Consider the following 17,734-nt stretch of genomic DNA (forward strand, 5'->3'; position numbering starts at 1 on the left):
TTAACAAAGATATTTGAGTAGCACTTACAGACATAGGATAGATACACCAGGTAACTATCTTTTTTAGTGGGTTAGGGAGAGAGGCACTGTTCTCATATATGATTTATATATCCTCACAACCACTGTTTTTTTTAATTTATTGGGAAATGTTATTTAATAGAGTTTAAACATTAACCTTTTGGCACAGCTTATTTCATTCTTGAGAGAAATAGAAAATGAAACTACATTTTTTTTTTTTTTTACTCATGGTTTTTGTTCAGGCCAATATTTCTGAAAAATCACAGTTCAGATTTGTTCTTACACTAACATATTTAAGAGTTGATTGGTTATTTAGAAATCCCATATGCTTAGAAATAATAGATTTTTCATTAGTACTCTTTGTGAAGGTTGTCATTTTTCTTGCAATAAATGGAAAAAATGGAACCGTCTGTTTCTATTTTTAAATATTCTAGTTTTATGAATGACAGATCAAAAAATGTTGGTGATGCACGTGGATGCTTTTCTCCCTCTATGAGACAGATAGCACTTTTTACAGACATGTTTGTAAAACCAAGCACTTGACTTCTGTTAACACTAGTAGAACTAATAAAATTTGATATTTATCTGCTCAGTGGAGTGAGTTACCTATATGGTAGTTTGTACATGCAGTACATGTTATGTGAATCAAAAGAAAGGCCCTTTGGAAGCAATGAATAACTTCACACCTGAATGAATATTTGATGCAATGGGGGTGGGAGAGCTGTTTGCAAACGCTTGCTTTATTTAGTGTGATAATTTGTGTCACGGCAGGGAAAGATGGACAAAACTATTTCCTACACATTTTCATTGGTAGTTATTGTGTATGTTAATTAGGTACTGGAGGATGTAGCAAGAAACACAATCATTTGAAGGCATAGTTACATATTTTTTTCAAATGATAGGTGAGTATGATTGACCCTGAAGAGGCAATTGTAATAGACTAACTGCAGATTGTTCTGCCAGTTAAATCTACTTAAAATGCTGTGGAGCATAATCATTGGTGCTGGAAGTACTTTAACTATCATCTTCTAATGCTCTGGAACTTGTGATCTCTCATTCTGTTCTTGGCAATATTCAGATACCCTATTTATGTAACCTCCTTTTTGTTGCCTTGCATTCTTTATTCCACCTCCAGTTTTGCCATCCACATACCTTGATGGGTCAGTGGAGGCTTATACAAAGTATTGTTTTCCTAGCATTATTGCCTTTTATCCTTGCTAACATATGTGTCTAACATCGGTTCTAATCTAACTGTGCCATCTACACCATCTTCCGACCAACTTGCTCCCTCTTTCTGACCTCATAGATGATGCCTTAAATTTTGCAGATCATTACACTGCCACAAAACTTCATCTTTCTTCACTGCTAAACAAGTGTGTACATTTATAACCCCTTCTTGTCACTAGCTAACATTTCTTTGACTGCAGTAATAATTTTCAGTTTTCCCTCCATCACTGATTGAGGTTCACCTATCTTTTCACTCAGTGCCTTGTAAGGCAAATTAATGCAGCCAAGCCATTCTCTGAGCCAACTTATTTAAGTTTCTATTTTCTTTACTCCTTTCTACTCATAGTACATCTGTGTACATGCCTGAACTTCGACTCAGTTAATGTTTCTTGCATTTAAACAAGGTGTGGAGATATTTAAAACAAAAACTAATTTGCCACTCCAATTTGAGAAATAGAACTGAGAACAGGAATTCAAATTAGAAATGTAATAATATAGGAGAGTGGCAGAAAAGTATTGGATAACATTTGACAGAAATTAGACTGAAAGCAAAATATTTGCATTTAATGGAACTGGGGGTTAAGAAGGTATACAGGATGAATTCCTGAAACATTGGAGAGAAAACCGTCTACTACTTAGGTCAAAATAGTCTGTTTTTTAATGATTGCACTTATTAAAGTTTGACATAAAAACAAGACATTTGACAAAACAAGTATGCATGTATATACATAGGGTACTGATCTGTGATGATCTTAAAAAGATTAGCTTTATATTTCCATGGTAAACTTTAGCTTTTAAATTGTGCATACAAGTAATCTATAGGTAGGCTGAACAAGGATATCTTGGGATATTTACTTGTTGTTCCTATCTATGAAGGGCATGAGTGCTAAGCCAATGGGTGAATCTGCTGTTTCTCATTCATTTGTCCAAATTATATTTGAATTGACTAACAGAAGTACTTTGATTTATGTGGCATGGAAGATGATTCTCTGTGATGCATACCTATCCCTCCAGCATTTTCTACTGATGTTCAAAAAGAGATTGAGATCCATTGAGTGGGTCTCTGTATTAAATTTGGACTTGCAGATGTGTAATAGGTTTGACCGGATACGTTCTGCTGAATCCCTTTGTAATCGAGGCAGAGGTCACCTCTTAGCCTGTATCATATCAAGAAAGAGGGCAAAGCTTTCAGAAGGTGTGCACAGTTTTTATGATCCAGGTCCTTGATTTTTTAGTGAGAAAATGTTATGGTGGCTTTAGCTGTAATGTGGTTGGGCAGGTGCATTCACAATGGGGCATTATATTCAATGATCAGACTAAGGGCTGAGTACCATGGAAAGATTACATTCCTGGACCTTGACAACATACCTTCAGTTATGAGTTATGCAGTGACAAAGGACTACTTTACAATAGTGGATACTCAATAATCAAAAGACAGTTCATTATTCACACACACTCCCTGATCTCTGACTATGTGATCAGCTTGTTAGGGCTATCAATGTGATAGTTACAAGGAAAGTCATTATTGCATTTCTTAGCATTTAGTTTTAGTCCATGGTATTAAAAATCATATATTTGTTTGAGAAATGCACTTTTGTAGGATTTTGGTGTTCTTTGGGGAAGTTTATGATGGCATCAAATTTACAGTTGTCTGCAGTCATGTTCAGCCTTAAAACCTGTAACATTTGTTTTAACCTCCAAAACAGTAAGTGCCAAAGGGGAGTCATCCAAGGGCTGAACCATGAGGAAGACACTAATGGCATGTCTTTTGGAGAAGAGTGAGCTGCATACCCTATTTTTGTAGGTTCTATTTGTGAACCAACATGCTATTTAATGAGTTACATAGTGATTTACATTTATCTGGGAAAGTTTATCTACAATACCTTATTGCGGGATGGTGTTGACTGGCTTTGTGTTGTCTAGATATGCTGTGTGTACTGATATGTCCTCATCTATTCCTTCAGTAATCTTCTAGGAGTTGACCGGTTTAAGCAGGCAGGATCAGCACTTGACAAATCCAAACTTTCTTGAGCAAAGTGTCTGTAGGTTACCTATTTCCTTATTTATTAATTCAATTTTGGTCCTTTCCATAGCCTAATAAAAAGGCTGGTCAGGCTTACAGGTCTATAATTACCCGAGTTCATTGATTCATAACCCTTGTGACCTCCTTAGAATGACTATCGCTATCCTCCACATGTCTGTCATGAAGCCTGCTTGGAGATTGATATTGGACATCCTTTGTAGTAAGTCTGACAAGTCACGTTTCATGTTGACCAGGAGGCAGCCAGTTTTGTTATCCTGCCCCACAGAAGTAGTGTACTTGGCCTTGGAGATTGCCTTTTATTTTTTTCCTTGGGAGCTTTGGTTGATGTTGATGCAGTTATGTGATGTGGCAATATCTGAGGGGAGAGAGGATGACAAATGAAGTAAAATTGTCTGCTAGTATATTGGATATGTCCTCTGGGTCTGGTTGTATGATATACTCTGTTATTAGCTCTGTGCAGTGCTGGGCATTGTTTCGAGATTTCTAAAATAGTTAAAAAAGGCTTTGTAGTTCTCTTTCACTGGGATGGTTATTTTACCTCATATCTGACTTTGTTTGATGGGATTAGAGTTCCTTCATGAGTTTATCAAGAGTGCTATTGGCATTTTGAGAGAGAAATGTATTTGTGCATGCAATGTTTTCTTTTTTGTTTATTATAGAGCTTGTTTGTATTCCACCATATAAATGTATTTTAAAAGTTTGCATTGTTTTTACATCTATAGGGACAAATTCATCTGTCTAGCTAATTTCATGTGCATAGAATTTGGTTGTAATGTATTCTGCATAAGAAGTGAGTGTCATTAAGAAGGAAAAAGGGCTATTGAATTTTCATAGGTCATAAATCAGTATTAATTAATTAACCATGATATAAGCTGTGAATACCAAGGTATTGGAAGATGTTTCTGGTTTCCATCTCAAGATGAATGTGACTAATTTGGGAGAGCAAATCTGCCCCATATTTTATAAATACCAAGTCCAGGATTTTAAAACACCAGGATGTGGCTGGTCTAGACACTTTGCATCAATGAAGTTCAGAAATTTCTGGAAATATATGTTTAAGGATGTATAAGTTTTACATATAATGGTGGAGTAATTGAAGTTACCTTGGAGAGTGGTGTTTGGCTAAATGTATAGGGTCTCCATACTGGTTTGGTAACAAATATGGCTGAAGCTGTCATATAGGTAGTAATATAGTAAGCTATGATATGATAGGTTCATAGGTTCATAGGTAGGTACTAGGCTATTAGCCCTAGGGCTTATATAAGCCTAGTCAAAAAGGTACCCTGGCTTTCGCCACCCAAGAAAATTATTTTTCTGTGCACCTGACGAGCAGAGCCACAGAAGTTATCTCTGGGGTGAATTTCCTATCTTCCATCCAATCATCAAGATTTTTCTTGAAGAGTGCTAATGAGGAGCTTTGTTTGATATAGATAGGTAGTTTGTTCCAGCGTATGGGAAGTCACTGGGACAGGAATCTATCACTCCAGCATGATCTGTTTATTGTGGTGACAAGGTTTAGGTTCCTAGAGTATGTAGCTCAGAGGGATTGGGATTTCTTTAAGTAGAGCATGTCCAAAAGCTCTGGGTTTGACATAGCTTTGTATGTTAGGAAGAGATCGCCTCTGAGTAGGCGATATGCTATGGAGTAAAGCTGCAGTTTTTTTGAGACGGTCTGCATAGGACATCTGTTTGAGGCCAGTAATCCTCTTTGTGAGGTATTTCTGCAGCCTTTCCAGTTGTTGTAGATGTCTTGTAAGGTACGTACCAAAAGGGGCATTGTACTCTATAATGGGTCTAATGAGTGATGAGCAGAGGGGAACAATGACCTCTTTTTTCCTGGATGAGAAACCATTTGTGATGAGGTGTGCCACGTAGAAGGATTTCCTGACTACTGTGGCAATGTGATTATCAAAGGAGAGACTACTGACCACCTGTGTCCCAGGGTCTCTTATCAAACTTTTGGTGTTAAGTACACTACCACCTATGTGGTAGTTCATGAGTACAGAGTTTTTACCAAAAGGGATAATGCACTTTTTGGCATTGAGCTTGAGGCCATGGCTTTGACACCAAGCATCTGTCTCAGCGAGGTCCTTTTGTAGAATGTCCACATCTTTTGGAGTTTTGATTATGGCTCCTAGTTTGCAGTCATCTGTGAACTTCATTAGCCAAAGGCCTTCTGTGTTAGCCTGTACTTCACAGAAATAGATACCAAACAGGAGAGGACCCAGGACTGAATCCTGTGGTACTCCACTTGTCAATGGTCTGAAGTTGGATTTGGAGTCTGCTAGTTTCACATTGTGAGTTCTGTCAGTGAGCCAGTTCGCAACCAATCTTATGACATAGGGATTTATACCTAGTTTAGTGAGTTTATCTATAATTCCAGAGTGGGGATGGAGTTGAAAGCCTTGGTGAGATCTAGATAGGGTATGTGAACCACCTTACCCTCATCTACGGCTTTGGTGATGGCTTCAAAGAAGTCTATCAGGTTTAGGAGACATGATCTGCCTTTTGCAAACCCGAACTGTGTGGGGTCCAGAGTTTGGAGATTACCAATGTCATTGTTTATAAGTTGCATGATGATATGTTCCATAGCCTTGCAGACCAGGCTCATCAGACTAATGGGGCAGTAGTTTCTGGCATCTGTGGTGGCTCCTCCTTTGTGGAGTGGGATAACTGTCACTGTGCATAATTCAGTGGGCACATACCTGAGGTGTGGCTATGATAGAACATGGTACTTAGGTGGGGTGCCAGTTTGCTCTGCAGTTCATGTAGAATGCAGCCTGGGATGTTCTCAGGTCCCATGGGTGCTGTGTTCTTGGCTTTGGAAAGTTTGTTTTTTACCTGCCAGATTTTTTTCATGCAGAAAATACTATGTCACTATGTGTGCTTATGGTGCAAGGACATGAATGCACTGTTCATAGTATTCCTATCTTCCTTAACCAAGCAGTCTTTTTTACTTATTCTTATTCTCAGCACCTTCCTATACAGAAATGAAAATAAGATAGCTCAGATGGCTTAGTTGTAGCTTGCTGCGGATATGGTGTGCAGGGTCCTGGGTTCAAGACTGGCAAGGGCTAATTAAAGAGGTGTTTGGGGATGTGATACCTTGAGCCATGTATAAAGCTCAGAGTGAATGTTGGTTCTGACTAAAAGCTACTTTTATACTCATGTCTAGAGAATTCACCTCCTTTTTTTGGAAATGTATAGAAGTGAGACCAAACCAATTAATAATGTTTGACATAAGACTTGTAGCCCCATGGATGACTCCTTTACATACAAAAATGTAAGTAATCTGTAATTTCTAATATTTTGCTTAAACTTTTGTTACAAAAATATAATCAGATTTGAACTGAGCTATACATTTATGTATGAGTGACAATTCTGTGGTCAAAAGTTTTTTGTCTCATGGGGAAAAAAGCTAATATGTGTGGCTAAAAACCAGATGATCTCATATATCAGTTTTTTTCCTGTGTGAGATTATGGTGCAGTGGGTATTGGGGACATTCTCCTCTCTCTCGCTGTAGTGGGATCTTGGATTTGGTGCATATAATTAACAGGGATGGTGGTGCACTGGGAAATGCATCTTTGCCAAAAACATATTCAACAGTGATTTTTCAATAATATTGTTTTTGGGTATTTGTGTGCAATCAATCACTATTTGAGATATTGCCTGTTAATTAAGTTTTATTTACATAAGCTGTAGAAAAGAAAACACTAACAGGCATATCTATAAAATATTAATATAATGCATCATCAAAAACAAAGTAAATGTTTTTGGACAGAAGTATGATATAACATATAAAATGACGCGGAATTTGGAAAATATTTTTGTAGAAGAAATAAATGTACACTAATATTGCAAATCTGAAAAGTATTTGAAACTAGGTAACATCAGGAAAATGGGACCTTTTAAATGTTCTATCAAGTCACTTAATTTCATAAGTGAAAACAAAAGCTAATACTCACAGATGTAAAGTGGAGTTGGTGAAGATTATTCTTGAAAAGGATTTATTTAAATGAAACACATTATCTGGTGATATTAATATGTACTAGACTGAAAACATAGATAAGGATTGACCTGAGAAGACAGATATTTATTTTGCTGCTCAATATAGTGTTTTAACTAATAAACTGGTAACTACAGGTCTATATTATGTGATTGATGAATCTCTTCTTCGAACACATAATAATCGACACGCATACAGCGAACACTGTAAACCGCAAATGGCCACATCCTCGAAGTTTTTCCTTGGGAAAAAATTCACATGGCTGAAAAATAAAAAAAACTTTAAAACACTAGTTATGTAAGTGGTTTTGAACCCTACACCCCCAGATGTGGGGGGCTATGCTCCCCACTCACCCCCTAACTAACTATACCAACTCTGAGATCACTCTACATTGATAAAAAGGGCAATTCCTTATAATGGCCAACTGAATTTTCTTCTGAGGAAAAAATTCGAGGACGTGGCCATTCATGGTTTACAGTGTTCGCTGTATACACATCAATTATTATGTGTTCAAAGAAGAGATTCTTCGAACACATAATATAGACCCAGTAACTGCATTGAAGAAGTGCTGGAAATTTTTGATAATGATGATTTATTTTTTGTCCTTACTGTAAAAATAAACCAAAGTAGTTTAACTCTTGTAAAAATCTGAGTGTTAATTAACCATCAGTATTCCAAAACAAAACACAAATAAGGACAGTAATTTAGAACAAAACAGTGTTCTAGATATGTATTTAATTTGCATATACATTTTCAATTTTCTTTGTTTACATAATAAATGAATAGATTAATGAATTTAGCCAAGTATTTTATACCTTTACATTCTTCCATTATGAAAGGATGAAAACAAATGTGACCAGGACTGGAATCTACAAACCGTATTCAAACACAAAAAAAAAACCTGCTGAAAAACACTTTAAATGATTTTTGCATGGCGGAGGCTGTCTACAACCCCAGACATATATAAAATCTCTACCGTTTTATCAACTCAAAGAAGGGGGACTTCCCCCCAAAAAAGCATCACTTCTTGCACAACTCACTTATGGTGATTTCCTTTGGAGCAACTTCAGTATTCAGTGAGCTGGCCCTCAGGTTATTGAACTCTGAGTGTCCAGTCTTTGACCACCACTAGGTTACCCATTCTGTAACAGAACATGCAAGAAAACAAGTAAAATACTAAAAACAAAAATTGCTGTCAGCCCACCCTTAGGAGTTGATGCACATAACCTGTTTTTTAATGTTTCAATTATCACAGTATAGAGAAAATATCACCAAATTGGAAAAAGTTATGCAGAAAACTCAAAATATGGAACTATGAAATTTGTCAAATTCCATCATGCAAATGTCCCTATCCTCAGTAAATTAAATTAGTGGGTAGTGGCTGCAGAAGGTAAAAGGCAAGAGATTGATGTCTTACCTTCAAAATTAATACATGTATATTTTATTCACAGATAAAATTCCTACACTTGAATTGATGCAACTACCACTATAAAAAGTTATTTTCTGTACTCACCACAGTCTCTATCATTAAGCATTACTATTGCATTATGAGTAAACTACCATTAAGCTAATTTCCAATTTCTAATTGTTTACTGTTGTTGCTATTGTATTGAATTTTAATTGCTAACTAATGAATTTTTGATAGTCTGAGACAGTTTCATAACCAGTTACTTGTTATTCTGTAGTATAGTTTATTGCTCTCCTCATATGATTTATGACAATCAAACTGTAGTTCGATCTTCTCTCAGTAGCATTGCTCAAGGTAGCTGTTCACTGTGACAAGATCAGTTTGTCTACTATGTAAACAACATTTTTCAGTAGTATAAAATACAGTTATACACAGACAATTCCATTATAGTTATGTAATATGTTGTTTGAGTCAACATACATATAACTTTTAACTTGGACATTAGAGCCAATAAAGCTTTTATAAAATTGCTTTTGCAAAACACTTTGTTGAAAACCCAAGCTTCACTTTAAAATGTCATAATTAAGATATTTACATAAATGTCACAGTTATATATCATTTAACTAGTTATGTGCATTGATTGCATATTAAAAATAATGACAGCGATGACATATTTACCATTCAGCCAGTTTTGTAAATAAAACATCCCAGGAGCTTTCATAGTGATACTGATATTAAGCTCTCCACAACAATGAATATAAATATAGTAATTTTCCAGAAAAGTATCAGTGTTTGCATTGTATAATTAAAGAAGATATTTTGAAAATAGTGCTTTTCACCAGACACATAAAGAAAGGGAAAGATTAAATAGAATTTCTGCACTAAACCCAAGTATTTGGCTTTTTGGAGCAATGCTGAACTGAGATAATTCTATTAAAATAGAAGGGTTGTGGCAGAACAGACATTCCCTGACATGGTGAATGAGTGTGCGTGTTTGAAATTTATCAGTTTCAAAGTTATGTAGTAGCTGTCAGCTTTAAATTTTCACAATGAATTAGATGCCAAAGTTTTTTTAAGTGAAAATATTCACTTGATGTTTAGCCCTATAATATCTTAGAAATGCCCTATATGAACTGAATGGCATAACCATGTATCTACTTACCTACCTAAAATTTTGCAAACAATATATTTCAGTAATGCCATGTCTACATCTAGTTATGTATCAATATACTGAACTAACAAACTCTGAACTGTAGTTTTTTTTTCTATTTCTTGAGCAAGATTCTTTATAAATCAAAATGTAACTCCATTGCAACACTGTTACAATGTAAACAAATTATACTCAAGGAGTTTTGAGAACAATTTGTTTGTAATCATGGTACAGCATCCAGACAACTGAAGAGAGAAGAATAAACTACCAGTTGAATTTGTTGTGGAATATATTGCAAGGGAAATATTCACGGATATATTTTTCCTTATAAGCAGTTACTAATAACTGTGTGTAATGCAAATACCATATTTTAAATAAAACACTTTTCTTACTAAGCTACTACTGTGTAAGTGGTACATTGTCAAGTTATTCAATATTCAGAATGCATTCTCATTAATATGAAGAGTATATACTTTTCTGTTTTTTACTACATCTATGTGCTGTGTGTGTGTGTGTGTGTGTGTGTGTGTGTGTGTGTGTGTGTGTGTGTGTGTGTGTGTGTGTGTGTGTGTGTTCATGCATGCATGCATGCATGCATGTGTGCACACATGTATATAGTATACGCAAAAATGGTGGTCCTGAAGTAGTCATGAAGAAATACACTTTAGCAGTGTCAACTGATTTTGCACCCATTAAACAAAAGAAAAAAAAAACATACCAGCTCTGACTGAAGTAATTACTAATATTTATTAAAATAACATAGCAGCATGGTTGTTTAAACGTATTGCAGAATTTTTGAAAAAAATAAAAATGCTTTATTTCAGGATCACTTATGGCTTACAGACTCTATCTTATTTAAGAAATGACTACACATACACTAAAAAGACAATATTTTTTTTGACATTTTACAAATGGTCTTTGAACTGTTCAACAAATGACAAAAAGACATTGTATACAAAGTTCTGATCCTGGAATACAGAAAGTTATGATCAGGAGGGGGACACCAAAGGCATGCTTATCCTGATTTGGAGGATTCATGCAAAACTAAATCAGATGAAAAAGGGAAAAAAAAAAAAACAGAAAATGTGTTTAATACTTGTTTAAGGAAAATAATTACTTGTTTACTTTCTTTTCTACTAGAAATATTTTTTCCTTGATAAATGAGCATGTTTGCATTTCACTTTTCTTTTACAGATCTTAAAACATGATAGTGTGACAAACTCCATAGAGTTTAGCTCTGTGTTATGGAAACAGGATACTGAGCTATGATATATAAAAGCCCTACTTAAACCATAGCTTTGGCAGATTATGAAAACATTCAAGAGTTTTCATAGTCATATGATCTTGAGAAAATCATGTGAAAAAAATCTTAGTACATTATTTAGTATTAAATAAATAATGTAGTTCAGTATTTAATTTACTACAATGTTTCATAAAAAAGGCTGTTGGTACTTTCCACTTGGTTCCTAAATTTAATGGTCCTTTTCTTCCTAGATCTGAATGCTGACCCATGTCACATTATTTAGATAGTATACTATGGAATGCTATATCTGCCTAGACATTTACACCTGGTTCTGAATAACTTTTCTGCATGCCCAGTACTTTGTCATCAGGATTTATGGAATACATAAATAATTTAAAAAAAAGATACAAAGTTGAAAAATGTTGCATTTACTGACTGCACCCCATGAGTAACTTGAAAATCTATTTAGTTTCAACTTGACAGACTGGTAAATGCATGATGTATTACCATGCAAGGATCTGTTAAAATTAGCTTTGTAATTGCTTGACACTTATGAGTCTTTTGGCAGTAAAGTAACAATGATAGTTCTCTGTTCTTTATCAGTCAAAATGAAGGTGAAATTGTATTATGCATGGCCCTTTTTCAAACTCCAGAGAAGACTTTGTTAACTTCAGCAGTCCACTTGGATCAACTGAATAGCAATCAGTGCGCCCCTTAAGTGATCCATTTGCGGGTACAGAAGACAATACATTCATAAGCTGTTAATGTCTTGTTTTCTGTAGTCCAGAATCTGATTTTCTCCTCACCATTCTTATATTTTCTGTCTTTGAGAAAATCACTTACCAAATACAGCTCCCAGGCCACATCTCCAAAGGGACACTTGCAAATAATGGATTGAATTGGTTAACAAATAAATAACTATGACTTTATTGGAGAACAAAGCAAATGTTTTCATGTCTTCACTAATGGTATGATAACACATATGGAATGTTTCAAAAGACTGTATTATGTTCAGTGAAAAATAGTTATGGCAGAATCCTGCTACAGTTGTTATAGTGAAAAGTACAAAAGGTAGTTACATGAATCGGTTACCATCACCAACATATAATACCACACGACGAAGGTAGTGAAAAGTACAAAAGGTAGTTACATGAATCGGTTACCATCACCAACATATAATACCACACGACGAAGGTAGTGAAAAGTACAAAAGGTAGTTACATGAATCGGTTACCATCACCAACATATAATACCACATGACGAAGGTAGTGAAAAGTACAAAAGGTAGTTACATGAATCGGTTACCATCACCAACATATAATACCACACGAAGGTAGTGAAAAGTACAAAAGGTAGTTACATGAATCGGTTACCATCACCAACATATAATACCACACGACGAAGGAACCAACTCAATGAATAAAGGCATCCTTTATGGACCTTTCAGACAATGGCTTTCCAGTGTTAAATGCCAGATATTTGAATAGATACTGCAATAAAAACAAAAATGTTTCCTGATTTGCACTATTCTGAGAAAACTACGGATAAAGCAACAGCTGCAGGTATTCAAATAAACTATTTGTATTACAGAAAGATGTAGTATTATTTTTTATCCATTAGCTTTTATCAAGGCATGAGATGATGGCCAACTGTAAACATTAAACATCATTAACAGTATTTTATGATACACTGTGTTATGAATGCCATAGAATAGGTATCTGGCTTTATACCCCTAAAGAAATGAATCACAGTTCATATCTGTCAGTGTATACCAGGGACATTAATGTTGTAAAATGATAATGCATACATTTTGCTGAATGAGAACTTAACATCCCTAATAACTATACAGAAAATGACAGAATGCACAGCAACAGTTGCAATGTAAGGAAAACACCCAATACAGTTGCCTATTAAAGTTATGCTGGAGTTAATTATTAAAGAAATAATTTATGGAAATGAACTTTGTGACACCATAATCATTTAAACAACAACATGACGTGGTACTATGTAATTAATTTAAAGAAATGAAATGTGAAATATGTAAGATAAACATTCTATATGTACATATATTAATTCTTATACTCTGGAATGAAATTTAAGAGAAGGCTCAACATTTAAAGGTATAAATATCTTAGCAGAATGGCACACTTGCAAGATCATTTAGATATAATGGCTAGAGCTGTACAGGAAAAGGAACATTAAAAACTGTCAGGCATATAAGCCAATTGCAGATCCAAGTCTTTCTAACTGGTTAGTACTAACTAAGCTTTCTTTTGTTAGATTTAAATTGCAGGGCTGATAATAATACAATGCATCCTACAAGGTGATCAGGCAAACGGTTAAAATAATACCTAACATGGGTAATATAAGCCTGTACCACTTTAAATGTCACACACTGCAACTGTTTTTATCAACAATGAAGAAAATAATTTAAGTATTTCTGATCATTATATTGTAATGGTTAACAGCTGTTACTGAGCAGGAAACCATATGACAAAACTTGGAAATAGTTGAAAACAATCACATTTCTTTGTATTTTAAATGAGGGCACTGGGTTGTATGAATTCAAGAGAAATTATACCTATAGTTTTTATATAATAACTTACTAAATTAAGAAGTTATGCTAAGAAATAATTTATGTAGTATAACAAAAGTTTTTATAATGGTAGACGTTATTAACAGCCTAGAAAAGATTATTATTTAAATCTACTCTAAAACTTTTAATTGAAAAAAAGAACACTGAAAAAAGACTGAACAACATGAGACCGGCTATAATTCACATACAGGATAGGATGACTTGAGTTTTTATGAACAGTAGTGAAATCACCATTGCATTGTTCAGGTATAAATTTCCAACTATAGGAAAAAATAGGTACGAACAAGCCCCAGATAATTTATTAACAAAAGTCATTGCATGGGCTAATAACACTTTTAAAACAAGTGAACAAGTCTGAAACAGAGCAGAAACAAATATATAAAATATCTATGATACTGGAAACCAAAATAAATGAATAGGCATGCAATGTTCAAAAGAAATACGTTTGATATTATGCCTTTATGAGTGGTATGACTTTTGTGGACTGATGGCAGCCTGCAGCTATTTATTATATGTAAACTACTACAGATAGTATATCAGCATATTATGATGCTATACTTCTGCTATTTGAAGAATCAGACAGAACTGAAATGAATCCAGATGACAAAAGGAAAACATGTCAGTGGTGCTAACCATTGTTAACCCAATTTGTGAATCCCAAATTAAACATACATTTTGATTTCAAAATATGCTTTAAATAAATGGAAACAGTATAATAGTTCCAGCATCTAATCAATGCTGGTAAACTATTACACTGGGAATGTCCACTGAACTAAGACTTTGCCTGTATTTCTGTTTTTCATGTTGTAATATTACATGCAATAGTGCATACCTGAGTGGTAATATAATACATGGACATCATGACACCAACATACGACATCCAAAGATGTCTGGAATTGATGCATTTCAGTATGCCTGCACTGCTAACAAAATACTATATAAATACTATATACCTGCTGGTTTCCCCCTCTGCTCATTGGCTCAGATGTTTCAGACTAAATTTCCTAACAGCTTGGCAATAGTTTGAAATACATTATCACAGTCAACAGCATGACATAAAAATACATATCTGGAACATGAAGATCATTACTTAGGGCCACTGTCATGCGTTAAATAAAGCAATGCATATTTCAAGATGAGTACACTGGCACATTACTGAGTCTTTAGTTTATTACTACTTGAAACAGTACATTACACTATGGCATGCATTCAGGTATGTGGCATAGTGGTGCAGTGGATATCATTGCCACCTTACTCTAAGAGGTTCTCTGGTTTAATTCTTGGCTGGGGTGCCTTCCATGCAAAGTCTGCATGTCCTCCTTGTGTTTGTATGGGTTTCATCTGGGAGATCCAGTTTCTTCTTATATTCCAAAGACATGCAGTAGGTGGATTGGACACACTAAATTGGCCTGCATGCGAGTGTGTGGTATGGAAGAACATTTACAGCATGGCTATCCTTCTGGTGGTGTGAACCTTGGTTAGATGATTGTCACTGTCGAAGTAACACCCTGACCTCATGTACAGAAATGGGGAAAAGGGGCTAAGGATGGATGGATGCATGCATGCATTTGAGGTATTTAAATGGATACTGCTGAGGGAAGGACAGTATTATAGTACCTTCAAATGTTTTACGATATAAAGATTTGCAAAAAAATTGCAATTTACAGTTCTTTAAGGGCTAGACATTTATTGATCAGAGTGTCTCAATGCTGTTTGGCTTCCAGAAACAAGTTTCTGAAGCACTGTAGTTACAAAAATGATGTCTGATTTTATAAGTATATTAAGACATGCAGTTTTCTTCAAAGATCTAAATACTCATATAATTAAAACATTTGAAGAGCAGTTCCTTGGATAATTTAATTCTTAATTATGCATGCCAGGAGCTTTGACAACATTTTTATTATACAGATATGGATAATCCACAACATTCACACACATATACACAGTCCTCATCATTGCATATGTTTCCAAAGTAATATGTAGAATACTTTATAAATATTATTTCTTTGAAAATGAAATGTCATCAGAATCCAGAAAATATAGACTATGTTATTCATTATGGCTAGTTACTTTTTAATTTTTAAAACCAATTAGCTTTTTGCAGTTAACATTAATTTTGTTTAATTGCACTTTGTATCTAATATTGTTTCTTACCTCAACATGAATACAGAAAGTTTAAAACCTATCAGTGTATTTGCAACATGCATGTGCTAAGATCTGTTCAAATCATGTTTTATTAATCATTTGTTAAATGGGTAAGTGCACTATTCCTTACTTAATCCTTTCACAATAATCCAGGCTAATTGTGTATGCATAGATACATTTAGAGAAAATTTTCAACCAGTATGCCTTTGAGATCAGAATAACTTAAATGCTTGGCCTTTTTAAATCACTGGCTTTAAAGAAAAGATATCTGAAATCAAATTTCAAAGTTTAACACTGCATATAATTTAAAATATTAAACAGATGGCATGCTGCAAGAGCTGAATATTAACTAGTGGACTGCAGCAAATTAAAAAAATAAAATTAAATAAAACAATACATTGACCAAACTCGGTTCATTACAGAGATACCACTGTGATTCAAAAAAACTTTTAAAGGTTTAATTACAGGGAAATACATGTAGTAATGAACCTCTGATTGATGGTTTATGTTATGGATTGATTATGGTATGTATCAGATTGGAGATGACTCTTCTTGGGGAAAAAAACAGTGAAAGATCTGAATTTTAGAAATGTATTGTGTCTGCCATCTATGAAGGTTTGTAGCTTGTCAAAGAGAACTTACACAGGTCCTATTACTTTCCAAGGTAAAATAACACATGTAAAAAATGTATAGACATTCATAATTTCATATACGGTGTTTTTGAGAAAATGTAGCTATTCTATTGATCTAGTGTTTCTTCTACTATTTCCAATATTTGCCACTGGCTTCTACCAGTGCAGGGAACTCTGGAGTATGTCACATGAAAACAGCAAAATCTTTCCACCTATCTTATTGGTATTATTACAGATGATGGAGTATGCCTGAAGAACAATAATAAATGTTAGTTCAATGAACGCTGCCAGTAAATAAAACAAAAGGAGTTTTTTTTTTTTTTCAAATAGAACCCACAAATATTTTTTGTAAGCATGATTTGTTGGTCTACACAAATACAAATCAGTACACAAATAAATACACACATACACATCAGGGGTAGTAGAATCATCACCAGTCATATTACACCTGAAATACTGTAATTTTAGTGGGAGAAACATTTTACAGAAGGAGCAAGGTAATGGCAGGTACAGGTATATCTATAATAGGAAGAAAACACAACAAATGTCTCCCCTCCACAAAATGTTACATTTTCACATTTTATTACAGCATGCAAACTTAACATGTCTGACACTTATATTTGTCTGAGTTTTTGACAGAAGCTTTTGTTGAGAATTTGATATGCAAGGTATATAGATGGCCTAAAGTGAAAGAGGGTATAGCACTCTACGACATTACTCGCTCACAGTATCACAGTTTTGGTGAAAGACGCCTTTTTCAGTTCCTAGAAGTAGAACACTCAAGAAGATGGAATTCATTTTGTGAATCCATTAGTTCTTAAATTGTCAAATCATGAGTCAAACGTCTACTGCTATGACTATCCACATATTTTATACTATGTGCCCTTTTCTCCAGTAATCCATCTTTCTTTCATTGCATAACACTGTTTAAAGTTATGTTTCTGTTTCCCATGAATTCTTGCTACTCTCTTATGGCTTTAAAAGGAATAAAATGTTCAATGGTCTGGAGAACTGATTGACTAAATCAGATATTTTCTTCTGCTGCATGAGAGTTCATGGAAATTTCTTTTCCTGTTTGCAAATGCAAGGAATGATCTGCAGAGTAGATGAGGCAGAGGAATTCCAGTCATCTGAGCCCTGCAAATAAAATACAGAACAAAAGGAAATGAGAAACTTAATGGATGAAATAGCTGACATCCAATCTAATCTTTCCTCTAATGTGTACAGAAAATAGACTGTACAAGTAAAAACACATTATATCCAG

General features: G+C 34.6%; 1 protein-coding gene across 3 annotated transcripts in view; it reads right to left on the minus strand.

The window, feature by feature from the left end:
* Positions 1 to 16,912: 16,912 nt before the first annotated feature.
* Positions 16,913 to 17,734, minus strand: part of SYT3 (synaptotagmin 3) — a 1,759,115-nt gene continuing 1,758,293 nt past the window's right edge. The window contains exon 7 of one of the 3 annotated variants that reach the window (XM_044059772.1): positions 16,913 to 17,607. In XM_044059772.1, coding sequence (XP_043915707.1) covers positions 17,524 to 17,607 — 84 coding nt within the window. In that variant the 3' untranslated portion in view covers positions 16,913 to 17,523. The remainder of the gene's footprint in view (positions 17,608 to 17,734) is intronic. The other 2 variants (XM_044059773.1, XM_044059774.1) reach the window with 2 other exon arrangements.

The sequence above is a fragment of the Protopterus annectens genome, chromosome 17.part0, assembly GCF_019279795.1.
Source record: "Protopterus annectens isolate FY-2018-M chromosome 17.part0, PAN1.0, whole genome shotgun sequence".
In the NCBI taxonomy this organism is placed as follows: Eukaryota; Metazoa; Chordata; order Ceratodontiformes; family Protopteridae; genus Protopterus; species Protopterus annectens.